Consider the following 22,434-nt stretch of genomic DNA (forward strand, 5'->3'; position numbering starts at 1 on the left):
AAGCCACACCTCCATTCAGGCATTTTGCTGGCTAATCAGAGATAGTCTTGGGCTTTTCTGTCTGGGTTAGCTTTGAACCATCAAGCGCTAGGTCTCAGCCTCCTGAGTAGCCAAGATACTAAGCATGGACCATCCATGCCCACTATGTACATCTCCTTTCAAAGCAGTGTTTCTCAACGAGGGCTGAACCTGAAGTCTCCTGGAAGCTTTAAGTACTGTTGATGCTCGAGTCCTGTTCCTACAGGTTTCATGGGTGGCAACCTTGGCCTTGGACATTTTTTAAGCTTTCTACAAAATACTGATGGGCAAAGTCTAAGGATCACTTTTAAAGGAAGAATACGCACAATTAGCCTCACACACCTTATCAGCATTAAATTGTGTCTATTATGACAGTATTTATGTACAGCAGATAGTACGTTGAAATACCTTATGTATGTAGTTGTATCTTTCTAAAGTATTTATAAACTAATACATTAAAAATAATATACTGATTGTATGGGTTTTTGTTGTTGTCGTTGCTCGTTTTTTCCCCAGTACTGGGACTCCATTCTAGGACCTTGCACGTGATGGACAGGTACTTTTCTACTACCTCTCCCCATTGACAGTGAGGGTCTGCTGAGGTTTCTAGGATGCTATTCCATTATATTCCTACCTGCTGGTGTTAATCTGGGTTCAGTCAGGAGATAGAAATCTTATAGTTTATGTAAACAGGAAACGTTTAATATGGTAAAAATACTGTAGCCAGACATAATGGCTTACCCTATATGCCTATATCCTAGCTACTTTGGAGTTTGGGTGAGTCATAGTTCAAGGCTAGCTCTGGCAAAAGTTAGAAAGACCCCCCCATCCTCCAACCCCATCTCAAACAACAAGCTTGGTCTTGGTGGCACATGTCTAATTACAGCTTTTGGAAATTACAGTAGGAGGGTTAAAATCCAAGGTCAGCCCCAGGTAAAAAAAACAGAGACCCTTTATTAAATAAATAGAGCCAAAAAACTAAAGAGGTAAGAGTGTTGTTTGTAAAATGCCTGCCTGGCAAGAACGCCCAAGAGACTTTTATCTCCATTTGACCATCAAAAAGCCAGTAGTGGTGCTGTGATTCAAGTAGTAGAGCTCCTGCTTTGAGCAAAAAAGCACTCCCCCCCCCCAAAAAAAAGAAGAAGGTAGGCAACACTATATGTAGTAAGAGAGAGATACATTCAGTAGTATATGGTGAACATCCAGTTCTCACACCCTCTCAAAGTGGCATCTACATTCTGTAGGTGATACTGGCTTTAGATATTTTGTGCTTGGTGCTCCCCTTTCTTTTCGTTCCCTTCCTTTCCATTCCCTTCCCTTTCCTTGCCTTTCTGTTTTTCCATGTGGCAGAAGTGGGATTTGAATGCAGGACATTATGCTTGTTAGGTGCTCTACCATGTGAATCACACCCTCAGCCCTTTTTAGTCCAGTTACGCTTGAGATAAGGTCTCATTCCCCTGCCCCTGGCATGCACCTGGATGGTGATCCTCCTGTTTTAATTATTTCTGCTGTAGCTGGGATGACATTCCCACACCACCACACCCAGCTTTTCCCATCAAAAGGGAGCCTCACAAACCTCTTTGCCCAAGCTGGCCTGGAATGTTATCTTCCTGATTTCAGTCCTGTGCATAATGGAGACCATAGGCACATGCCACTGTGCCTCGCTCTTGGTTGAATGTCGAGTTATTGGTTGAGATGGATATCAACCTCTTGAATAGATAGGATTACAAGTGTGAGCTACTGCACCCAGCCTAATGAAACAACCATTTAAAACAACCATTATACCAACATCATTTTTCTTTTTATTTAATAGGGTGAAAGAAGAAGAAACACAAGAAGAGGAACATTTGATGGAAGAAAAGAAAAAGAAAAAGCAGGAAGAAAAGAAAAAGAAGGAAGGTGCTCAGAAAAAGGTTTGGCTAAAGTCCTGACTTCATTGCCCTTGTAATCAATCATACACCTATCATTTGCATTATCATAGCCATTACACTGTTAAGCTTCATTCTATCAGTATGCTATATCTGTAAACATTAGCAAATAATAGGTATTGTAATGGTGAAAAAATTAAGGATGGCAGCTGCAAAATGTCTTTCTTAAAGAACTAAAGATATCACAGCTGCATTTCAAGAAATTTGGTTTTGGTTGTAGTGATAAAGTGCAGCTGTACCATTTTATTCACAATCAAACTGTCTAGAACAGTCAGTCTAAGTAATAAGGAAAGGGCCACCAAACTGATCTTACTAGAAAAGCTAGAAATAATCCTTGCAGTATTGGCAAATACTCTTTTAGAAATCCTATCAGTAAATGTTAAAGATAAAAATATATATAGTTCTGTAGTCTTGAGTTTTATGGCATGTAAAATACTATTATAACATTTGCCTTTGTTCTTGCTTAGTTTAATGTGGCGTGTAGTTAAATTGTGTACCTTTTTTACTAAACAGAAGATTGAACTCAAACATCTGTGTATATTTTTTTGCCTTTAACTTAATGTTGGCATGTGATCAATAGACAACCACTGAGTTCCTCCAGTAATATTAAATCATAATAAATCAACAGAGTCAGCTCAGGGGGCTTCCTCCTAACCTCCGCTGTGTCGGTGGGTAGGACGAGGCCCGAATTGCAGCTCGCCTGAATAAAGCCTTGCTTTTGCATTTCGGGGGGAAAAAATCAACAGAGTAAAGTTTGTTTTTTTGTAATTTTATTTATTTATTTTTGCCAGTCCGGGGGCTCGAACTCAGGGCCTGAGCACTGTCCCTGGCTTCTTTTTGCTCAAGGCTAGCACTCTGCCACTTGAGTCACAGCGCCACTTCTGGCTTTTTCTACATATGTGGTGCTGAGGAGTCGAACCCAGGGCTTCATGTATACAAGGCGAGCACTCTTGCCACTAGGCCATATTCCCAGCCAAGCTTTTTTTACAATGTCCAGTATGAAGTCTGCTTATGATATGCTTATGATGTGTCATTGTTGTATATATGCATTCTACACATGATTCTCCTAAAGAGTTTCTGATTTTTTTTTTCAGGCTGCTGATCAAAAAACCAAAGGTAAATTTATTTATTTATATTTTGGGGATAGAGGTACATTTTATGGCAGTGCCAAAGTTGATGATCAAGATAGTTTTCTTTTTAATTTTTTTTTGCCAGTTCTGGGGGTTGAACTCAGGGCCTGAGCACTGTCCCTGGCTTCCTTTTGCTCAAGGCTAGCGCTCTGCCACTTGAGCCACAGAGCCACTTCTGGCTTTTTCTGTTTATGTGGTCCTGAGGAATCGAACCCAGGGCTTCATGCATGCTGCTAAACCACATTCCCAGCCCTGCATTTTCTTTTTAAAGTTCAGGCCAGGTGAGGTAGTATCCTGCCCTATATGGTGGTAGGAACCAAGGAACACATTTTGTTTGTGTGTGCATGTGCAGGTGTACGTGTCTGCCTGTGCATATGTGTGGGTGTGCATACACTCTGGTACTGGGGCTTGAACTCAGAACCTTGGCCCTGCCCTTTAGCTTTTTTGCTCACGGCTGGTATTCTGCCACTTGATCCACACCTCCACTTTGGGCTTTTTGGTGGCTCATTAGATAAGAGTCTTGTGGACTTTCCTGCCTAGGCTGGCTTCAAACCACAGTCCTCAGATCTCAGCCTCCTGAGTAGCTAGGATTACAGATGTGAGACCTGGTGCCCAGCTCTGAGGGAACATACTTTTGTTCTTGGATTCACTTATTTCCATTCTTTCTCTCTCCTAACTCTCCTGTGAACCTCCTTAGTGTTTTAAGCATGCTCGTCCCATGATAGGGCTGATGTCCTGCACATCTGAAAGATCTGAGCTTGTTTACCTGCTTGGAACCCTTTTCCTGCACTGTCTCTGGTCTTGGAGTGCTGTTGTAGTCAGCTCTGTCTTATTTTTCCTCCTATGATGAAAAACATGAATTATATATTTTTCACTAAAAATAATTTGAGTGAGCTAGGTGTTAGGTGAGTCATGCCAGAAAGCCTAACTACCCAGGAGGCTGAGATCCAAGGATCACGGCTCAAAGCCAACCTGGGCAGGAAAAGTCCATGAGACTCCAGTTAACCACATGAAAACCAAAAGTGGAGCTGTGGCTCAACGTGATAGGGCACTAGCCTTGAGCAAAAGAGATCAGGGAGAGAGCCCAGGCTCCTAGTTCAAGCCCCACAACTGATCAAAATAATAATAATAATAATAATAATAATAATAATAGTAGTAGTAATAATAATGATAACAATAATAATTTATAATAGCATTTTTCTAAAGAGAAATTAAAGCTCACTTTGAACTTAATTCCTCCACCCTGAGATGTTTACTACTTTTCCCAATTTTTTCTCAATCCCAGACCCTCAGAAACTACAGTAGGGGATTTGAAAACCTCTCCTTGAGCCTGCTCATAAACAAAACAGTACATTATTAATTCTTACCTTATGCACAGCTGAACACAATTACTGTTTTGCCTTGGTGAGACCTAGATACTGTCATTAGAAGGCAGGGCTGAGATGAGGCACTTCAGACTGCTTCGATGAGTTTTACTTCTGGAACCAGTAATCTTTTTTATATTTTGGGCTCTGCTCTTTATTTGCCACAAGTAATTGTAACTGTATGTATGAGGTAAGGGATTTGTGAACCTAAATTTTCCATGATGTTTCTGGTTTTTTTTCATGGGTTGAACTTGAGAAAGATTAACTACAAAAATATAGAATGTGTAAGTATGATGATAATTTAGTAGTTTAAGTCATATTTATTATGGTTCATAAAATAGTCATGTTCATATACATATATACATGTATGTATATATATGTGTGTGTGTGAAGCTCAAAACTAATTAATCACATATCAAAGTGAGTGACTTGATGCCCCTGTAGCTCAAGTTCCAAGCAGTTATTAAATTCAGAATCTGAGTCATTTGTCTGTAAATGTTTGTAAGTTCAGACATTTAATTTATATTCTAATCTTGCTTGTAAGAAGTGTGATTTAAATTTTGTACTCAAACTTCCTACTTTGCCACACCTTCAGTGGTTAAGTGTATACCGGACCCAAGGAGCCTGCTTGAGGAAAGTGTCAGGCTCTTCCTGAGAGAAGAGGGAGGCTTTTTCAAACCGCCTCCCTCATCAGCCTTCTTTACTCCTGGTTGCAGTGGCTTGATTTGGGCTCCCTCTTCTGACAGGTTGTAGGACATGACATTATTTTTAAAGGGAAAATCTCCAGGGTTATGTAGCTCCTTCCCAGTTTTTTTATTTTTATTTTTATTACTATGTATTAATTGTACGTAACAATTGGCTTCAAGGTGACATTTCCATAAATCTGTATAAGATATGTAGGTTATATTACCCAACCCCTGTTACTCAAACCATGTTTATCCACTGTCCTTCATCTTGCTTGTCCTTGGCCTCTTCCCAAATAGTCCCTTTTCAACTTTTTAGATTTCACATATGAGGGAAATCATGTGATAGTTGTCTTTCTGAATTTGGCTTAACACTTAACATAATGATCTCCAGTTCTATCCATTTTCTTGCAAATGGCATGACTTCATCCTGTTTTGTATATATGCCACCTTCTTCCCATCCATCCACTGATAGGCACCTACCCTCATTCCATAACTTAGTCATGTGTGCCTTCATAAATTCTTAATTTAGTACAAAAGAAAAACAATAAACACCTCACAGTCCTACAGAAGGCAGTACTCAGATCTGAAGAGAAAGCCTTTGAGACCTAATTCCACTTAGACCTTCTATATTTCCTGAGATGAAGATTAGTTTTTCTAGGAGTCATCTACTCTGGTATGATTTGGCTTGGAGAGGGTAAGCTGGAGAGCATACTTGGTGTGCTTTCTCCTTTTCTTTTCTTCTATTTCCTCCTTCCACATGGTCAGACTGGAGGGCAAATTTGGTTTACCTGAGGGCAGGGTACGGTACGAAGATTTGAGCTTAGCACTTTGGCTAAATCACAAGCTCTCTAACACTTGAATCATGCTCTTTGACTTTTTCAAATAGGATCTCACTTTTTTCCCAGGCAGCCTAAACAGCAAGCATCCAACTTATGCTTCTTCTCATGTATCTGGGGTGACAGACACATGCTACCATGTCTATTGGCTGAGACAAGGATTTTAACAACATTTTGCCCAAGCTTGTCTTGAGCTGTTGTCCCCATGGTCTCAGCCTCCCAGAGTGACTGTCCACTGTTCTGTCCATTGTGTTGACTCCATTGATGTTTGATATGGAGAAGACTGCAGAAAGACCTGCAGTTGTTACATGGGAACTCAATCAGGGAGATTCAGAGAAGCCAAAATGTAAGAGGTTGAATCAGGAGTCTTTATTAGAAAGCCAGTGACTTCAGGTAGTCATGACCCAAAGAACCTACAGTGCCGAATGTTGTTAGCATTAAGCTTATAAAGGCAAAAACCACATCAGGGTGATTAGCAAAGCGTGTTTACAGAAGCAAAACAAGTCCGTTATGTGTTAACTAAGGGGGCAGTTAGGGTGTTAGAGATTTCCCAGAATCTAACAATCCTAACAATTGAGTAAAGGATGGGGATGCCCTGGAGTCTTAACAATCCATGACATACCTGCACTTCTCAGAATGACCTATGGGACATTGTAGTTCTTGGAATTGAGTGAGATGTCCTTATTACCTATTAAGGTGTTAAGATAGCAGTGGGGACAAGATGACATCGCTTAGGCCCAGTATCCATATTTCACAATCACTTAGCCTTTTCTTTTTTTAAATAAAATGTAATAGAAACTTTTTAAATAAGCAAATGAGGCATATTCAAGCAAAAACTTCTTTTCATATAGTCACATCATGACAAGGGATTATTTAACAGAAAAGTTTACTCTTGTGCGAGCTAGGATCTTTACCATTAAAGCTTGTAAGTTCACTTAGCTTTAACATACTGTCATCAGCATCTTCTCTCCTCCTCTTTCCCTTCTTCCCTTCTCCTCTTTCTTCTCTTTATGCTGGTTCTGTGGCTTGAACTCAGGAGCTATGAACTGTCCCTCAGCTTTTTCACTCATGGCTGGCATTCTACTACCTGAGCCATACCTCCAGTCTGAAATTTTGCTGGTTAATTGGAGAGATGAAATCTTGCAGACTTCCCTGGTCTGGCTTTGAACACTAATCCTTTAGGTGTCAGTCTCCTGAGTAGTTAGGATTACAGGTGTGAGTCACCAGTGACCAGCTATTAGCAACATTTTCTATAACATTTCCCTAACTTGGCCTATTATAACTTGAAATTTAGAAATGCAGGACTGGGCATGTGGCTCAGCAATAGAGCACCTGCCTAGCAATCATGAGGCCCTATGTTCAAACCTTAGTACCAATTTTTTTTTTGCCAGTTCTGGGGCTTGAACTCGGAGCCTAAGCACTGTCCCTAGCTTTTTGCTCAAGGCTAGCACTCTACCACTTGAGCCACAGCACCACTTTTCTGTTTATGTGGTACTGAGGAATCGAACCCAAGGCTTCATGCATGCTAGGCAAGCACTCTACCACTAAGCCACACTCCCAGCCCCTTTAGTACCAACATTTAAAAAATTAATAATAATTTAGAAATAGTTGGTTATAGCATAAACAGTACGTTTTCCTAAGAGTAAAGGAATTCAGTTCTAACTCTTGATTAGTAATTATTATTAAAGTAATTTTATTATTTTAACATCGATGTTATCTAGTCTGTCGTATTGAGAATAGCATTTAACTGATACATTAGAAGAAATACGTTTTTTTTTTTTTTTTTTTGGCGGGGGGGTTTCAGTCATGGGGCTTAAAATTTGGGCCTGGACACTGCCCCTGAGATCTTTTGCTCAAGACTAGTGCTCTACTTTTTTAAGCCACAGAGCCACTTCTGGTTTTCTGGTGGTTAATTGGAGATAGAGTCTCACAGTCTTTCTTTCTTGCCCATGCTAGTTCTGAACCTCAATGCTCAGATCTCAGCCTTGAGTAGCTAGAATTGTAGTCATGAGCTACCAGTGCCTGGCAGAAAATACTTTTAAACAACATTTCTCATTAGCAATAGACAGTTGATGTGTTTAGTAGTTAATGAGTTTGTGTGTTTGAGTTGGGCTTCAAGTGTTGCCATGGTGATAGATGAACCAGAAGCTCTCCACTGTAGGCCCATACCACTTTGCATCCCCCCAGGTCTACAGAGAGTACAGTAAATATGTGCTCCTCACTCAGAGGGGTTCCTACTTGCTTCTCAAATGTCCTAAGGCAACTTCTTGCCACAAGTGTTTGTTGCTCTGTGTTTTACAGGATAAATTGTAATCATGAAAATAGTTATTGGACTCTCTGATTTGTTTAGTTTAACAGAATTGGTTTTTTATGTAGTTATAATTATAAACATTAATCACATATATGTATGTTTCAGCCAAAAGTCAAAGAAGCAATATTTGAGAAAATTTAAATGTAAAAGTTTTTTAAGGCTGGGTGCCAGTGGCTCATGCCTATAATCTAGCTACTTTGGGGCCTGAGATTTCTTTTCTTTCTTTCTTCTTCTTCTTTTTTTTTTTTTTTTTTTTTTTTTTTTTTTTTTTGATCAGTCTTGGAGCTTGGACTCAGGGCCTGAGCACTGCCCCTGGCTTCTTTTTGCTCAAGGTTAGCACTCTACCTCTTGAGCCATAGCACCACTTCCGGCTTTTTCTCTTTATGTGGTGCTGAGGAATCGAACCCAGGGCTTCATGCATACTAGGCAAAGCACTGTACCACTAGGCCACATTCCCAGCCCTGGGGCTGAGATTTCAAGATCTAGCCAAGACAGGAAAGTCAGTGAGACTCTTTTCTCCAATTAACCACCAAAAAGTTAGAAGTGGAGCTGTGGCTCAAGTGGTAGAGTGCCAGCTTCCTCCGCCCCCACCCCACCCCAGAGCTGAGCATCAAACTCAGGGACTTAGATTTTGCCAGACAAGTGTTCTTGCACTGAGCTAAGTCCTCAACCCAGTAGAGTGCTAGCTTTTAGCAAAAAAAAAAAAAAAAGCGATAGCATCCAGGCCCTCTGTTCAAGGCCCAAACCTAGGGCATAGTGTTAATGTAATGATGTCTTGTTTAGTGGACTAGGGGGTTGAATGAGTAATTTATGTGCTAATTGTAAGGTTCATCCAAACTTCAGAAATGAAAGATGTTAAAATGTGGGGATTAAAATAACAGGTTAGCATTTACCACAGGAAGTAACATTTTAAAAAGCGTCAGTCAGTTTGGCAATTCCACAACCTGGAACAAGATAGCCCTCAATCTGTGCTGTTGGTTCAGGCTCAGAAAGCAGCACTATTGCAGGTCACCGAGAGTGGTTGGGGGTAGCCCATCCTCCAGGACCTTTCATGTGCACCACAGCCAGCACTTGCTCCTTGCTTCTGCCCACGTGAGCACACATGTCGGCCCCTAGTGGGAGAATCCTGATTCAAGGCCTCCGTTCTTCCAGCCAAGTCCTGCAGCAGAGCAAAGCCTCAGTGTTGAGTGGATGAGTATTTTTAATTTCAGGAAACCACAAGTCATGGGCACAGATTAACAGCAAGAGATGTAGCATCAGTATTTAGAAGAATGTAGAAAATGTTTTAAACTGTTGTGGTAGAGAACTGGGCATTTCAGGTTAGGTTGAGAAGAGGAATTCTCAACAGCATTGTGCTTATAATGGAATAATAGGACTATTTTGTTCCAAGCTGGGGAAGTACCAAGCAGTCTGGGAAGCAGACCAAACGTCAGGCTAAAAAAGTATGGCAGCACACAAAAAGAAGAGGCAGGTCGAGCAGTATTATGTGCTGATCACTGGGTCAGCTAGGCATGACCTTTCTCTCTCAGTCCCTTAGACATGATGAGATGTATGAAGTTTCTAGGGGTATAGCTCAAGTGAAAGAGCTCTTGCCTACCAAAGCCCAAGGCCCCAAGTTTAATCCCTAGTATGACAAGGGCAGGGAGACCATTTGAAAAGAAGCTCCCAATAAAGTTCTTCAATAGGCAGACTGAGCTTCCAGTCTTCACTGAAGCCTGAGTTTAGGGGAAAGCAATAGCAGGAATTTATGAACTGCTGAAAGCTGAAGACTATTTCTTAGAAAACAGTTGGGTTGTTGTTTTTTGTTGTTGTTGTTTTTGGCCAGTCCTAGGCCTTGGATTCAGGGCCTGAGCACTGTCCCTGGCTTCTCTTTGCTCAAGGCTAGCACTCTGCCACTTGAATCACAGCACCACTTCTGGCCATTTTCTGTATATGTGGTGCTGGGGAATCGAACCCAGGGCTTCATGTATACGAGGCAAGTGAGATTTTATTAGCTTAAAGCATTCATTTGATTCCTTTTTTTTTTTTTTGGCCAGTCCTGGAACTTAGACTCAGGGCCTGAGCACTGTCCCTGGCTTCTTTTTGCTCAAGGTTAGCACTCTACCTCTTGAGCCACAGTGCCACTTCCAGCTTTTTCTGTTTATATGGTCTTGAGGAATTGAACCCAGGGCTTTGAGCATGCTAGGCAAGCACTCTACCACTAAGCCGCATTCCCAGCCCTACATGCTAAGAATGAACTTTTTTTGCAAACAAATTTTAAGAATCTCAAGTGTTGCTTTCTCAAGTAAATTGTTAACTACCTTTCACCACCAGATGTCACCCTCATTTGAGTAAGGTAAAAGCTTATTAGAGGAGCCAATATTTCTAGATTGTTGACATATTTACTGTTAGCTGCATAGTTATTAAATGGTTTTGTTTTTCTAAATAAATGATTTTTTGACATCCATAAGCAGTCAAGCTATAATAATTCCCATGGTCTTTCTGTGTTCTTACTGCCTAAAAACATGGATTTGTAGAAAGAAATTATTTATAAAAGAAAAACTTTTTTTTTTTTGCCATTCCTGGGCCTTGGACTCAGGGCCTGAGCACTGTCCCTGGTTTCTTTTTGCTCAAGGCTATGCTCAAGCACTATGCCACTTGAGCCACAGCACCACTTCTGGCCATTTTCTGTATATGTGGTGCTGGGGAATCGAACCCAGGGCTTCATGTATATGAGGCGAGCGCTCTTGCCACTAGGCCATATCCCCAGCCCCAGAAAAACTGTTTTCATTGGAAGAGCAGATGGACCTTCCTGCATTTCACTAAAAGGTACCTTCCTTCCTTCCTTCTTCTCTTCCTCCCTCCCTCAGTCCCCCCCTTTTTCTCTCTCTCTCTCTTTCTTTCTTTCTCTCTTTCTCTTTTTCTCTTTTTCTTTCTTTTTCTTTCCCTCCCTCCCTCCCTCCCTCCCTTCCTTCCTTCCTTCCCTGGGGCTTGAACTCAGAGCCTGGGAGCTTCTTTTGCTCAAGGTTAGCCCTCTACACTTGGGCCGTCATGCCACTTCCAGCTTTTTCTGAGTAGTTTATTGGAGATTAGAGTCTCACAGACTTTCCTGCCCCCGCTGGCTTCGAACCGTGATCCTCAGATCCCAGCCTCCTGAGTAGCTAGGATTACAGGCATGAGCCATTAGCTCCCAGCTGGTTTCTTTCTTAATTCTGTCTTTCCTTCTCTTCTGTTTCCTTTGAATTTTGTAATAAATCTTTGGGAAACTGAAAGACTTAGAAGAGTGAGGCAAGAAAGCCAGTGAGTATTTGGGACATGTTGAATTTGAGGTGTTTGTAAGATGTCTAGATGGCAGTATCCAGTGGCCATCTGGCACTTGGAACATGGTTGCCATAGGAGTAGATCATATGTCCCAGGATGAGTATCAAGTAGAAAGGAGTGTCATGATAAAACCTTAAGAGACAGAAGAGGAGGCTTGCCAAGAGAGCTGGGAAGAGTGGCTCTCACTGATGATCTGAGAGTACTCTAAAGACTGAGAGGTCAGAAACTGAAGATCAGATGATCGTATGGGATTTTAGCATTACATTGGGCTGTACGTTTTTTGTGAATAGCTAGATAAAAGAAGAATATCAAGTGGAGATGCAGGAAAAGGTAGCTTATACAAATTCTAAGAAGTTTGACTAGACTAGAGGAAGGCAAGGAGGTTGGGAGGTGGCTGAAGAGGAATTGGGGGCCAGGGAGAAAGGCTGATAGTTGGCGTTAGAGAATAGGTTAGAGGTTTGAGTGCTTGGGCAGTTGACATTGAAACTGTGATGTCCTACCCTCTGCACACAAACAGCCAACACAAGTGATCCGATCCTCCATGGTACTCAATAGGTTAAAGCCCTGGCTAAAACCCATGTACATATTTATAAATTAATGAGTTAATCTGAGACCCAGTCCTACCTGAGGGTCTTTGTGTCTTCTCTGGAATAGATGTGGTGAAGGCCCAGGCATCCCTCATCTTTCTCAGACCACTGATGGTGACACAATGCCCCTTACACACATACTACTGGAAGGAAAGAGGACCACTGGTGAACATCCCAGGCCTCTTAGTCTGGCTTTGAAGAAGAGATTAGAGGTTTGAGTGGAAAGTCTTTGAATACATGAGCCATTGACCCAGGTCATCAGGTCCAAGTAGGAGTAACTGGAAGTACCTAGGCCATGCAGTCACAGTGGCATCAAACGACATGGCCACATAATTTCCTTAAGAGATCCTTAGCTGTGTGAATTGGAGTGGACAGAGCAGACAATGTCATTGAGGACTTGCTTGCTAGGTGGAGGGGGGGAGGGGAACGGGGTGGCGCATGGTGAGACAGGAAGACAAGCAGAGTGTTGAGAATGCTAGCAAGCACACTGTCATGATAGTCATCTGTTGAGAGATCAAACCACATGCCAGCTAAAGCTGGAAATATAAAGGAAAAAAATAGTATCTCCTGGACCTCCCAGTGTTTTAGCTCAATTTTTACTCAGTTTTAACTCAGAAGGGTGTCCTTGTACTTCATATATACACAGAACTATATAAATTCATTTTTTTTGCATAGCATTCACTCACATTTAAACCAAAGACATTTGTAGATTAAGTGATAAACATATTGGTGTATATCATGATATATCACATTCAAGATGAAGATGTGACTAGCTGCTATTGAGGTCCAGGTTCTTTTGCACTTCCATCAGCATACAGGGACACTGCACAGCCTTTGGTGCTGGTGTACTTGTTAGTGTTGGTGCCATGATCAAGCAGGCCACTTTCATTCCTGCCCAACAAGTTTATCAGAGCCACAAATGCTGATACTGAGACTTGATGGTGTTCAGCTTTAATTGTTCAGGAACCAAGAATGTACTATAAATTCAAAGAAAAAATATATATACATATACATATATATGCATGTATGTGTATATATGTCTATGCTTACACACACACACACACACACACACACACACACACACACACAAATTCATGAACATCTGAGGATCTCATGATCTGTATAAACCCTAAATGAGCAGTGGTTCTCACAGGGTGGCCTGGGAGGCAACAGCAGCATCATTACCTCAGAACTTACCAGAAATGCAGCCTTCCCCTCCCCCACTCCACACACACACTGAATTAGTGCGTGAGAGTCTGGGGCAAGGACTAAATCTTCTGGGATTTTATGATCACTCAGTAATTCCGATGCAAGTCAAGTATTAGAACTAACTACAGTTCTACTCAACACAGATGACACTATCTGGCTTGAGATAAAGTTGCAGTTCCTACAACTCTCTACATTAGACCAGCTCTATTTTCAAAGTACTACATAGCATTTTTTCTTTTGTTTTGGGTTGGATTTTGAGAAGGTGCTACTAAAGCTTTGACTTCTTTTTCCTTTCATTCTTTTCAGTGCCAGAACCTACTAAGACCTGTTCAAGCCAGCCCCAACCTGCCAGTACCTGTACCAGTACTTCCACCAGCACTATTTCCAGCAGCAGCAATGGCAAACGCGCATCCACCAGTGGCCAGCAGCCAGCTGCACCCCGTTATCTGCCTCGAGAGGTGCCTCCACGCTTCCGCCAACAAGAGCAGAAGCAGCTGTTAAAGAGAGGCCAGCCTTTGCCCACTGGGGCTCTGCCCAGTGTGAACCCAGCACAGGGTACCGGGCCTGCAGGGCCGAGCCCTCCTCCCCTTTCTGGAGTGGGGCCACAGCAGCATCCCAGCAAGCTGCAGCCAGGTACAGTCTCTGAAGAATGAGGCATTTGGTTGTTGGTTTTCCTTTTCGTTTCCGTTTTCATTTTGTTTGGACAGTGGTAGGGCTAGGACCTAGGGCCTCATGCTGCCGAGTCAAGCCCTCTATCATTGAGCTACACCCCCAGTCCCAGATTTTGTTTTTATCTGAGAACCCTGCTGCTTATCAACAAAAATAGATTTTGGTTCATATTCACTATATACATAATATATACACAGATTTGTGTCAATTGGATTTGGATATTGGTGCTTCTCCTATATATTTGCAGGATTTCTCACTTATCTGTAGGTGGCATTAACTACTTGAAAGAAATATGTCATAATTAAATTAGTAATTTCTGCAATCATGGTCTAGTTGAAACTAGTATTTTTAGACAACTTTGCCTTGTGTCTTCCAGTAGTCTAGACTTTTATTTTGCTGAATTCCTGGTAGAGGGATGTGTTCTAGTGGTAAAAGGAGAAAAGTATATTCCCATAGGTTCATCTGTAAGCACTTGACAGTCATGCACATTGCTAACTTTCTACACTGAAATAAGGGCCTCAGTATAAGGCCCACACCTGAGAGGGCTCCATGCAGATAGATGCGCCCCACCTGCTTACGTCTGCGCCCAGTACCTGAGTTACCTAGGTAATTGGCACACCTGGAGGCAGTTACCTCCTCCTTCTCTAAGGTCACATCCAATCCACCTGGCCATATCTCCCACCTTTCCCTATATAATCCGGCCCAGCATGGTCCCCGCTCTCTTTCCTCTTCTCTTACTCTCTCTTGCTCTTGTCTGTCTTTTTCCCTTCTTCCTTCCCCTCTGTTTCCCCACGCCTCCATCTTGTGTGGACTGGCAGTTTGCTTTCCCCCCAATAAACTCCTTTCTGCCTGAACCATGTGGTGGGTTTCCTTTCTGGTGAACCTTACACTTAGGACAACAACCTTCGTACAGCAAAGATACCATAGTAACATCTAAACCGTTTAGTGTACTCAGGTAACATTTGAAAACTGATGAAGAAGTAAACATGCCTCTTCTTCACTCGGGCATACCTTGCCAGGCTGTGGCTACTTGGCCGCGCAGTACCAGTGTTCTTCTAGTGGCTGTTAGTATGGGAGGGGTGCTGGGCTTGCTTAAATAAGTAGAAGTGATCAAGGAATTGATGTAGTGAAGTTCTGGTGTAAAAGTTTATCTTTAAATACACTTCCAAGATTGTGGAACCATGTCCAAGGCACCTAGGTTCTATTCTTTTTTTTTTTTTTTTTTTGCCAGTCCTGGGCCTTGGACTCAGGGCCTGAGCACTGTCCCTGGCTTCTTTTTGCTCAAGGCTAGCACTCTGCCACTTGAGCCACAGCGCCACTTCTGGCTGTTTTCTATATATGTGGTGCTGGGGAATCGAACCCAGGGCTTCATGTATACGAGGCGAGCGCTCTTGCCACTAGGCCATATTCCCAGCCCCCTAGGTTCTATTCTTAGTGCTACAAAAATCACACCAACAAATCAGAAATGTAAACTGTCCTTCTGTAAATATAATATCCTTGTCAAAGAAAATAAATATATACATTGTGTGCATGTATACACACACACACACACTCATACACTCTTACACTGTGGGCTGGGAGCATGGCCTAATAAGCACAAGGCCTGAGTTGAAACTTCAGGGTGGTCACATATGGCTGTAGCCCAAGCTAGTCAAGAGGCTGAGGCAAGAGGATTGTTTGTGATCAACCCAGGCAACATAGAAAGACCCTGTCTCAAGAATGGATGGCTACTAGCTTTGAGCTTAAAAACTCAGGGACAGGGGCTGGGGATATGGCCTAGTGGCAAGAGAGCTTGCCTCGTATACATGAAGCCCTGGGTTCAATTCCCCAGCACCACATATACAGAAAATGGCCAGAAGTGGCACTGTGGCTCAAGTGGCAGAGTGCTAGCCTTGAGCAAAAAGGAAGCCAGGGACGGTGCTCAGGCCCTGAGTCCAAGGCCCAGGACTGGCAAAAAAAAAAAAACAACTCAGGGACAGTGCCCAGGCCCAGAGTTCAAGCCCCACGACCGATCTCCCCACCCCCTAAAAAAAGATGACTAGGTGGATGCATTCATACATACACAGATAGGTGTACACACATGTGTACATATATATGTACACATAGCTGAGTGGTAGAGTGCAACCTGATAGGCATGAGACCCAGAATTTGATCCCAGCCTCACAGAAAAATATATATATTCTATGTTTTGAAGAATCCTCATTTATGGATAAAAACATGTCAGAGAATTAAACCCATCTATATATTGGATGTAAAGTAAGAAGTTGATTTGGGGCTCCCAAACAAAAGTCTTCCTTTGACACCACCGTCTTCCTTCCTAGTCATGGCTGGTATTTCAGCCAGGTGAGTCTTCCCATCCTCTGTCTTTGATTCAGAGGTAGCTTTGGAAACCACCTTGGTCCTAGTGCATAGATTGAGTTGCTCCGCATTCACAGCCTTGTCTGTGCAGTGCTTGCCTCTTCTCCATGACCTGCCTTGTGTCCTCACTGGAGTACCTCCTGGCACCTCACACAGGTGCCTGCGTCATGCCAAGTCTTTCTCTAGTAGCACACAAAGGCTTGCTCTTTTACTTTATTCCTTCAGCTCCCTCACCTCAAAACCTGTCAGCCTCCCGGAGCTGTAATATGCTCCTCTCTAACACAAGCCTTTGCACCCACTGTGAACTGTGCAACTTTTCCTACATCTTTTACTGACTAATTCATTGCAGTTTTCCTCTCTATTAAATTCAAAATAACTTACAAAGTGCCTGACCTTTCTACAGTATAACTAGCTTAGTCAAATGAAAAATGAAAAACTTGGAACTATGGCCCAAGACATAGAAGCTGAGCTTGGTTATGCCACTGACTAGTACTTGATTTCTTACCCAAGAGGAGATGTCTGAGCCTCCATGACCTCCATATCCCTTCCCTACCATTTGTGGTGCCAGCACTATCCAACAGAGCTGGGTTGAGTTGTCCACAGTCCACCATCTTCTTGTGGGCTTGTGGGTAAGGAAAGTAGGTGGGCAAAGCAAGCATTGCAGGTGAGGATTGTTGTGTCATGTGTGGAGGTAGGCCAGATTCACCCTCCAGACCACAGCCTCCTAGGAGACCTTGACCAAGGCACTTGGCTCCCTGTACTTCTGACTCTTCTCTCTCAGATGAAGAGATTCCTCCCGACAGAGTTCTGCAGATGAGATGTTTGTTTCAGGCTTAGCCCAGACCGTGCATACATGTAAGTAGTATTTGTCTGGTGAATGGAGACAGGAAACAAATAACTACCCAGAGGTGAAATACTGGTATAAAACAGAGTATTTTTTTTAAATGCCTCAGAATATTCATTTATTTTTATTAAGTAGTTGTACAAAGGAATTTCAGTTCTAGAAGTCAGGTTATGAGTACAATGCATCTTGGTCAGTGTCACCCCTTCCATTGTTCTCCCCATCTTTCTCTCCCATCCTTACCCTCAAGTTATGTAGTTCAGTTTTACATAATGTACATTGACTATAATGACTATATTTGCTCGCTCTCCCTCTCTCCATTCCTGTGCCTTCCCTCATTACCCACCTCCAACATATTTCAGCCTCCTGGTATTTTGTTAAATGGTTCATTAGTTGTTTAGAGGAGTTACATCATTGGATTCTTCCCCTAAGTGTACCATCCTTTAGTCACTTTGTGTGCATATTCCTGTGTACGTTAGCATGCCTAATTTTATTCATTCATTCATTTATCTTTATTTATTTTGCCTGTCCTGGGGCTTGAACTCTGGGCCTGGACACTGCCCCTGAGCTTCTTTGGCTGAAGGCTAGTGTTCTACCACTTGAACCTCTACCACTTGTATTGGTTAGGAAGAGTATTGGATTAGCCAATTGGTGGGAAATCTGACCTGGCCAGGGACTTAAGCTGTTAGGGTTATGAGGATGCCATTCAGTTACTGTGTCTGTTTCTCTCTGGACTATGGATTTCTAAGTCTGCAGGACTTAGAAGTTGGAGTTACAACTTGAAAGACTTAAGAGCTTTTATCTTTTTTGGGGGGGGAAGGAAAAATATTTCTTTTCTCCTGCCTTTAATCAGAATAATGCATTGTTTTGGTGGCTGGTTGTACACTTATTAACAGAAACTCTGATTAATATGTGGTAGTGTTCGCTGTTTAGAACTTTTTCAGATAGAGATGGTAAGGCAGGAGAGTAATTAAGAAGTTGGAAATAAGCTATTTTACATATGAGTGTTGACATGTCAAATGCAGAGAAATTATTAGGAAAGAGAATATAAAACAAAGGCAGTTTGGCAGAAGCACAACTGACTTGCATGCAACCAATAGGCAGTGCACCCTTATTCTGTTGGCTTGCTTTCAAGAAAAACCAGAAAAGTGGTTGTGGTGCTAATTGTCACTGACTCCTGAAGCGAAAGCCACTGCTGAAGTAAAAGAGAGAGGAAGATCAGTTTAATGTCAGCTGCAATTAGATAATCAGAGCTTTAAGATGGAATCCTGGGGTGGAAAGGGCATTGTTCATACTGCCTTGCTGGCAGCAGGTGGCCTATGAGTAGCCTGCGCCAGGCTGGCCCTGGAGCGTCCTGGCAGTTCTACAGAAGGCAGTTTATGCTGGCTCCTGCCGACATGTTGGAACCAGAGCAGGGCAGCTCTCCTAGAGGCAGTGTCTCCTAGAAGGTGGGCAGCACCTTGTGCATGTATTCCCTCACAGATCTGCTCTCCTACAGCAGGAGAGACAGCCACCCAAGAGCTAATAACAGCTGCTTCTCCCCAGTCAGCTTGTGACATGCCGTTCCTGCATGTGAGCTGGAGCCTAAGCTCTTGGCAGCAGTTCAGATTGGATAAAATGGCGTCTTGGAACAGAGCTGCTTGCTGGGATCTGCTTCAGAGCAAAAGCACGGCCACAGCATTGCCTACTGTGTTTACTACTGCCCTGTTAGCCTGAGCAAGCTTGTTTTCCCTTTTCTTTATTGTTTTAATCCATTCTTAACTCGGACTAAACAGTCTCCTTTGCCTGCCTTTTGGAAGACATACACAAGGAACAAGCTCATTCTTTTCAACACTTTGATTATTGTTTCCAACAAACCTTTTCTTCTGCTCTGCATTGGGAATTCCTTACACTTACAACAGTTGTCACATGAGTCTGTCCAGCACTAGAATTCTGAGTGTGAAGTACTTTATTCCTGAGATATTTACACACAATATGCAGTGGAAGGAGCAGCATCTTGGGTTCTCAAGAGCTGAAAATACTTGTGATCTTTATCCTCCCTCTGAAAACCATGTAGCAAGGAATTTGTTCCCAGTAAAAACTGTTGAAACCACTGGAAACTATTGTTATGTTTTATAATTTCCATTAAGAGTACTGTGAAGGTAAAGAATGAATACATTTACTGTTAGTGTGATTACCAATTAAGCAGTATTCAGCATATTTCAGAGTAGAGCTTGTCTATGCTTTTTATCTGATTAATTTGATGCCTAATTAAAATTTGGCTTACTATACCTTTTAGAAGGCTTGTATTCAGTTATTTTCCAAGAAAATTTTATCTTCATATGATAACATTTGGAAATTTAAAGATAAAAACAGGAAAGCTTTTCTCTTTAAATTTATTCACATCACATTACATAGATTTTTATAGACATTTGTCAAATCTGTAAACCATGCAAACAGAAGATAAAAGGAGAATTTACTATTTTGTTTTGTTTTGTTTTTGTGCCAGTCATGGAACTTGAACTCAGGGGCTGGGCACTGTCCCTGGCTTCTTTTTGCTCAAGGCTAGCACTCTGCCACTTGAACCAGAGCACCACGTCTGGCCGTTTTCCATATATGTGGTGCTGAGGAATCAAACCCAGGGCTTCATGTATATAAGGCGAGCATTTCACTACTAGGCCATATTCCCAGCCCCCGAATTTAATATTTTGCCTGAGCTTCTTCTGTTTCTTCTCTTTCAGGGCAAATTATTTTGATAACTGAATTAAGTGGTAGAAAGTACTAAAATCTTATTCTGAAAGCACACATTTCAGTTTATTCCTCACCGTGTGTTAGTTGCAAACTTAAGTCATATTATCTCTCTATGTTCCTCTTTCCTGTTTGGAAAAGAGACATTATTTCTTCTGTAAGATTGAGTTATGTCTGTAGATTTGAAAATAGTTAAGGTTGCTGTGTGGTTATCTTAAGGGTATGAAGAGTCTCACATACAAACTTCCTCAGACATGCAGCATGTCAAGTGTGTGGGCTTCACCTTTACAAACTCCTGTGCTATACAGAACAGGTGAGATACCTAGAAAAGAACTTAGTCCTTGTTCATTTCAAATTTTCCTTTAGTTTAAAATGCCTGCTTCTAGAAATCAGCCATTTCAATTATTTTTCCCTCATGGTTCAATCCTTTGGACTACTTAGGATTTATGAATTGATAACACAGGAAACTATGGTTTCTGAAAAGTATTTGCGTCAAATATTTTCAAAGTCAGAGTTCTTCTAAGATGCTAGGTGTCCTTTCAATGTAATACTTGTTTTGGTAGGGGATATGTCCTGGGGCTCCAATCGAAAAAATATGGTGGGGGGGGGGATGGTAATGCTAATGGGAATGGTAGCTTGTGGTGGTGGTGGTATGATAATTACGGTGGTGACAAGATAACCATAAGGACTCACCCCAGTGACCTGCTTATTCCAGCTAGGTCCCATCTCCTAAAGTTTTCAGAGCCTTCTAACAAAGAGCCACCAGCTGGGTACTAAGCCCCCAATACATGATATTGGGAGTTACTTCAGGTCTAAGCCATACAAAGTTAGTTTAATAATCCAATCAAGGCCAGGCGTGGCAGTGACTATCTGTACTCCTAGCTACTCAGGAGGCTGATGTCTGAGGATCATGGTTCAAGCCGGCCTTGGGCAGGAAAGTCTGTAGACTCTTATCTCCGATTAACCAACAAAAAGCTGAAAGTGGAGCTATGGCTCAAGTGGTAGAGCACCAGCCTCCAGGAAAAAAGCTAAAGACAGGGCTCAGGCCCCAAGTTCAAGCCTCAGTACTGCTGTGTATGCATGCATGCGCACGCACACATGCGCGCGCACACATACACACACAGACAGAGCAGATTGGAATTTATTTATTTACTTTTTTTCTGATACTGGGGCTTTAAGTCAGGGCCTCATGTTCTCATTTGGCTTTTTTGCTTACAGCTTACACTGAACCACTTGAGCCATGCTTCCAGTTCCTAAACAGAATTTTTATATGATTGAATAAAACCCCTAGTTACATTCCAAAAAAAATTGCAAGAAGGAACTGAGTTAGACATTTGTATACTATTATTCATAGCAACATTATTCAAAATAACTAAAAGGTGGAAACAACCACATGACCATCAACATGTAAGTGCAGAAACAAGATGAGGTCTTTGGGCTGGGAAGGTTGCTTAGTGGCAGAGTGCTTACCTAGTATGCATGAAGCCCTGGGTTTGATTCCTCAGTACCACATAGACAGAAAAAGCCACAAGTGGCCCTGTGGCTGAAGTGGTAGAGTGCTAGCCTTGAGCAAAAAAACTTAAAATGAGGTCTCTGCATACAGTGGAATAACAGTAGTTAATAGTAGTAATCTATGGCTGGGAATATGGCCTAGTGGCAAGAGTGCTTGCCTCAAATAATAGTAGTAATCTAGCAATAAAAACAAATGGAGGACTACAACATGAATGAACCCTAAAAACTTGGGCAAAATGAAATATGATAGTCACATACAAATGTCATGTGACTCCATTTATAGTAGACACTTGGCATAATCTACTCATAAAGACACAGAGTACCTGATGTTAGCAGCAGCTAGAAGAATGGTAGAGGTGGTTTGAATATGTTTGAAATGAGGGAGAAATTTTGCAAAACAGACAGTTGCATTAAATGTATTTTTAATTTATTTTAATACTTGGTACTAATGAATGTTTACTCAGAAAGGGTTGAAATCAAATATATTATGTTGCATATATTTTATCACATTAAAATACCTTTAATAGGTTTGATAGTTGAAGTTGACTATAAAATTGGCTGGGCACCAGTGGCTTACACCTGTATGTAGTCCTAGCTACTTGGGAGGCTGAGATTGTTGGAATTGCAGCTGGAGGTCAGTGCAGGCAGAAGAAAAAAAGTATTTGTGTGACCCTTTCTCGGGGAAGAACAGGATGTGGTGGCTCATGCCTGTTATCCTACACAGGAAATCTAACATAGGTGGATCATGTCTAGACAGGATGCATGCAAGACCCTATCTCAAAAATAATGAGGAAAAAATTGAGCTGGAGGTATGTGTGACTCAGTGGTAAAAGTGCCAGCTTACCAAGCACAAGGATGGATGGATGGATGGATGGATGGATGGATGGATAAATGATAGGCAGATTTTTAAACATACTATATGTAATATATAAAATATATGGAGGGTAACAGTTCAACA

General features: G+C 41.9%; 1 protein-coding gene across 1 annotated transcript in view; it reads left to right on the forward strand.

Annotated features, from left to right (window-relative positions):
• The first annotated feature begins 1,653 nt into the window (after positions 1-1,653).
• Positions 1,654-22,434, forward strand: part of Tnrc6c (trinucleotide repeat containing adaptor 6C) — a 70,777-nt gene continuing 49,996 nt past the window's right edge. The window contains 3 exon segments of the mRNA XM_048365117.1: positions 1,654-1,931; positions 3,041-3,062; positions 13,676-14,002. Of these exon segments, the coding sequence (XP_048221074.1) occupies positions 1,773-1,931; positions 3,041-3,062; positions 13,676-14,002 (508 nt within the window). The 5' untranslated portion in view covers positions 1,654-1,772.

Source organism: Perognathus longimembris, chromosome 17 (genome assembly GCF_023159225.1).
Source record: "Perognathus longimembris pacificus isolate PPM17 chromosome 17, ASM2315922v1, whole genome shotgun sequence".
Lineage (NCBI taxonomy): Eukaryota > Metazoa > Chordata > Mammalia > Rodentia > Heteromyidae > Perognathus > Perognathus longimembris.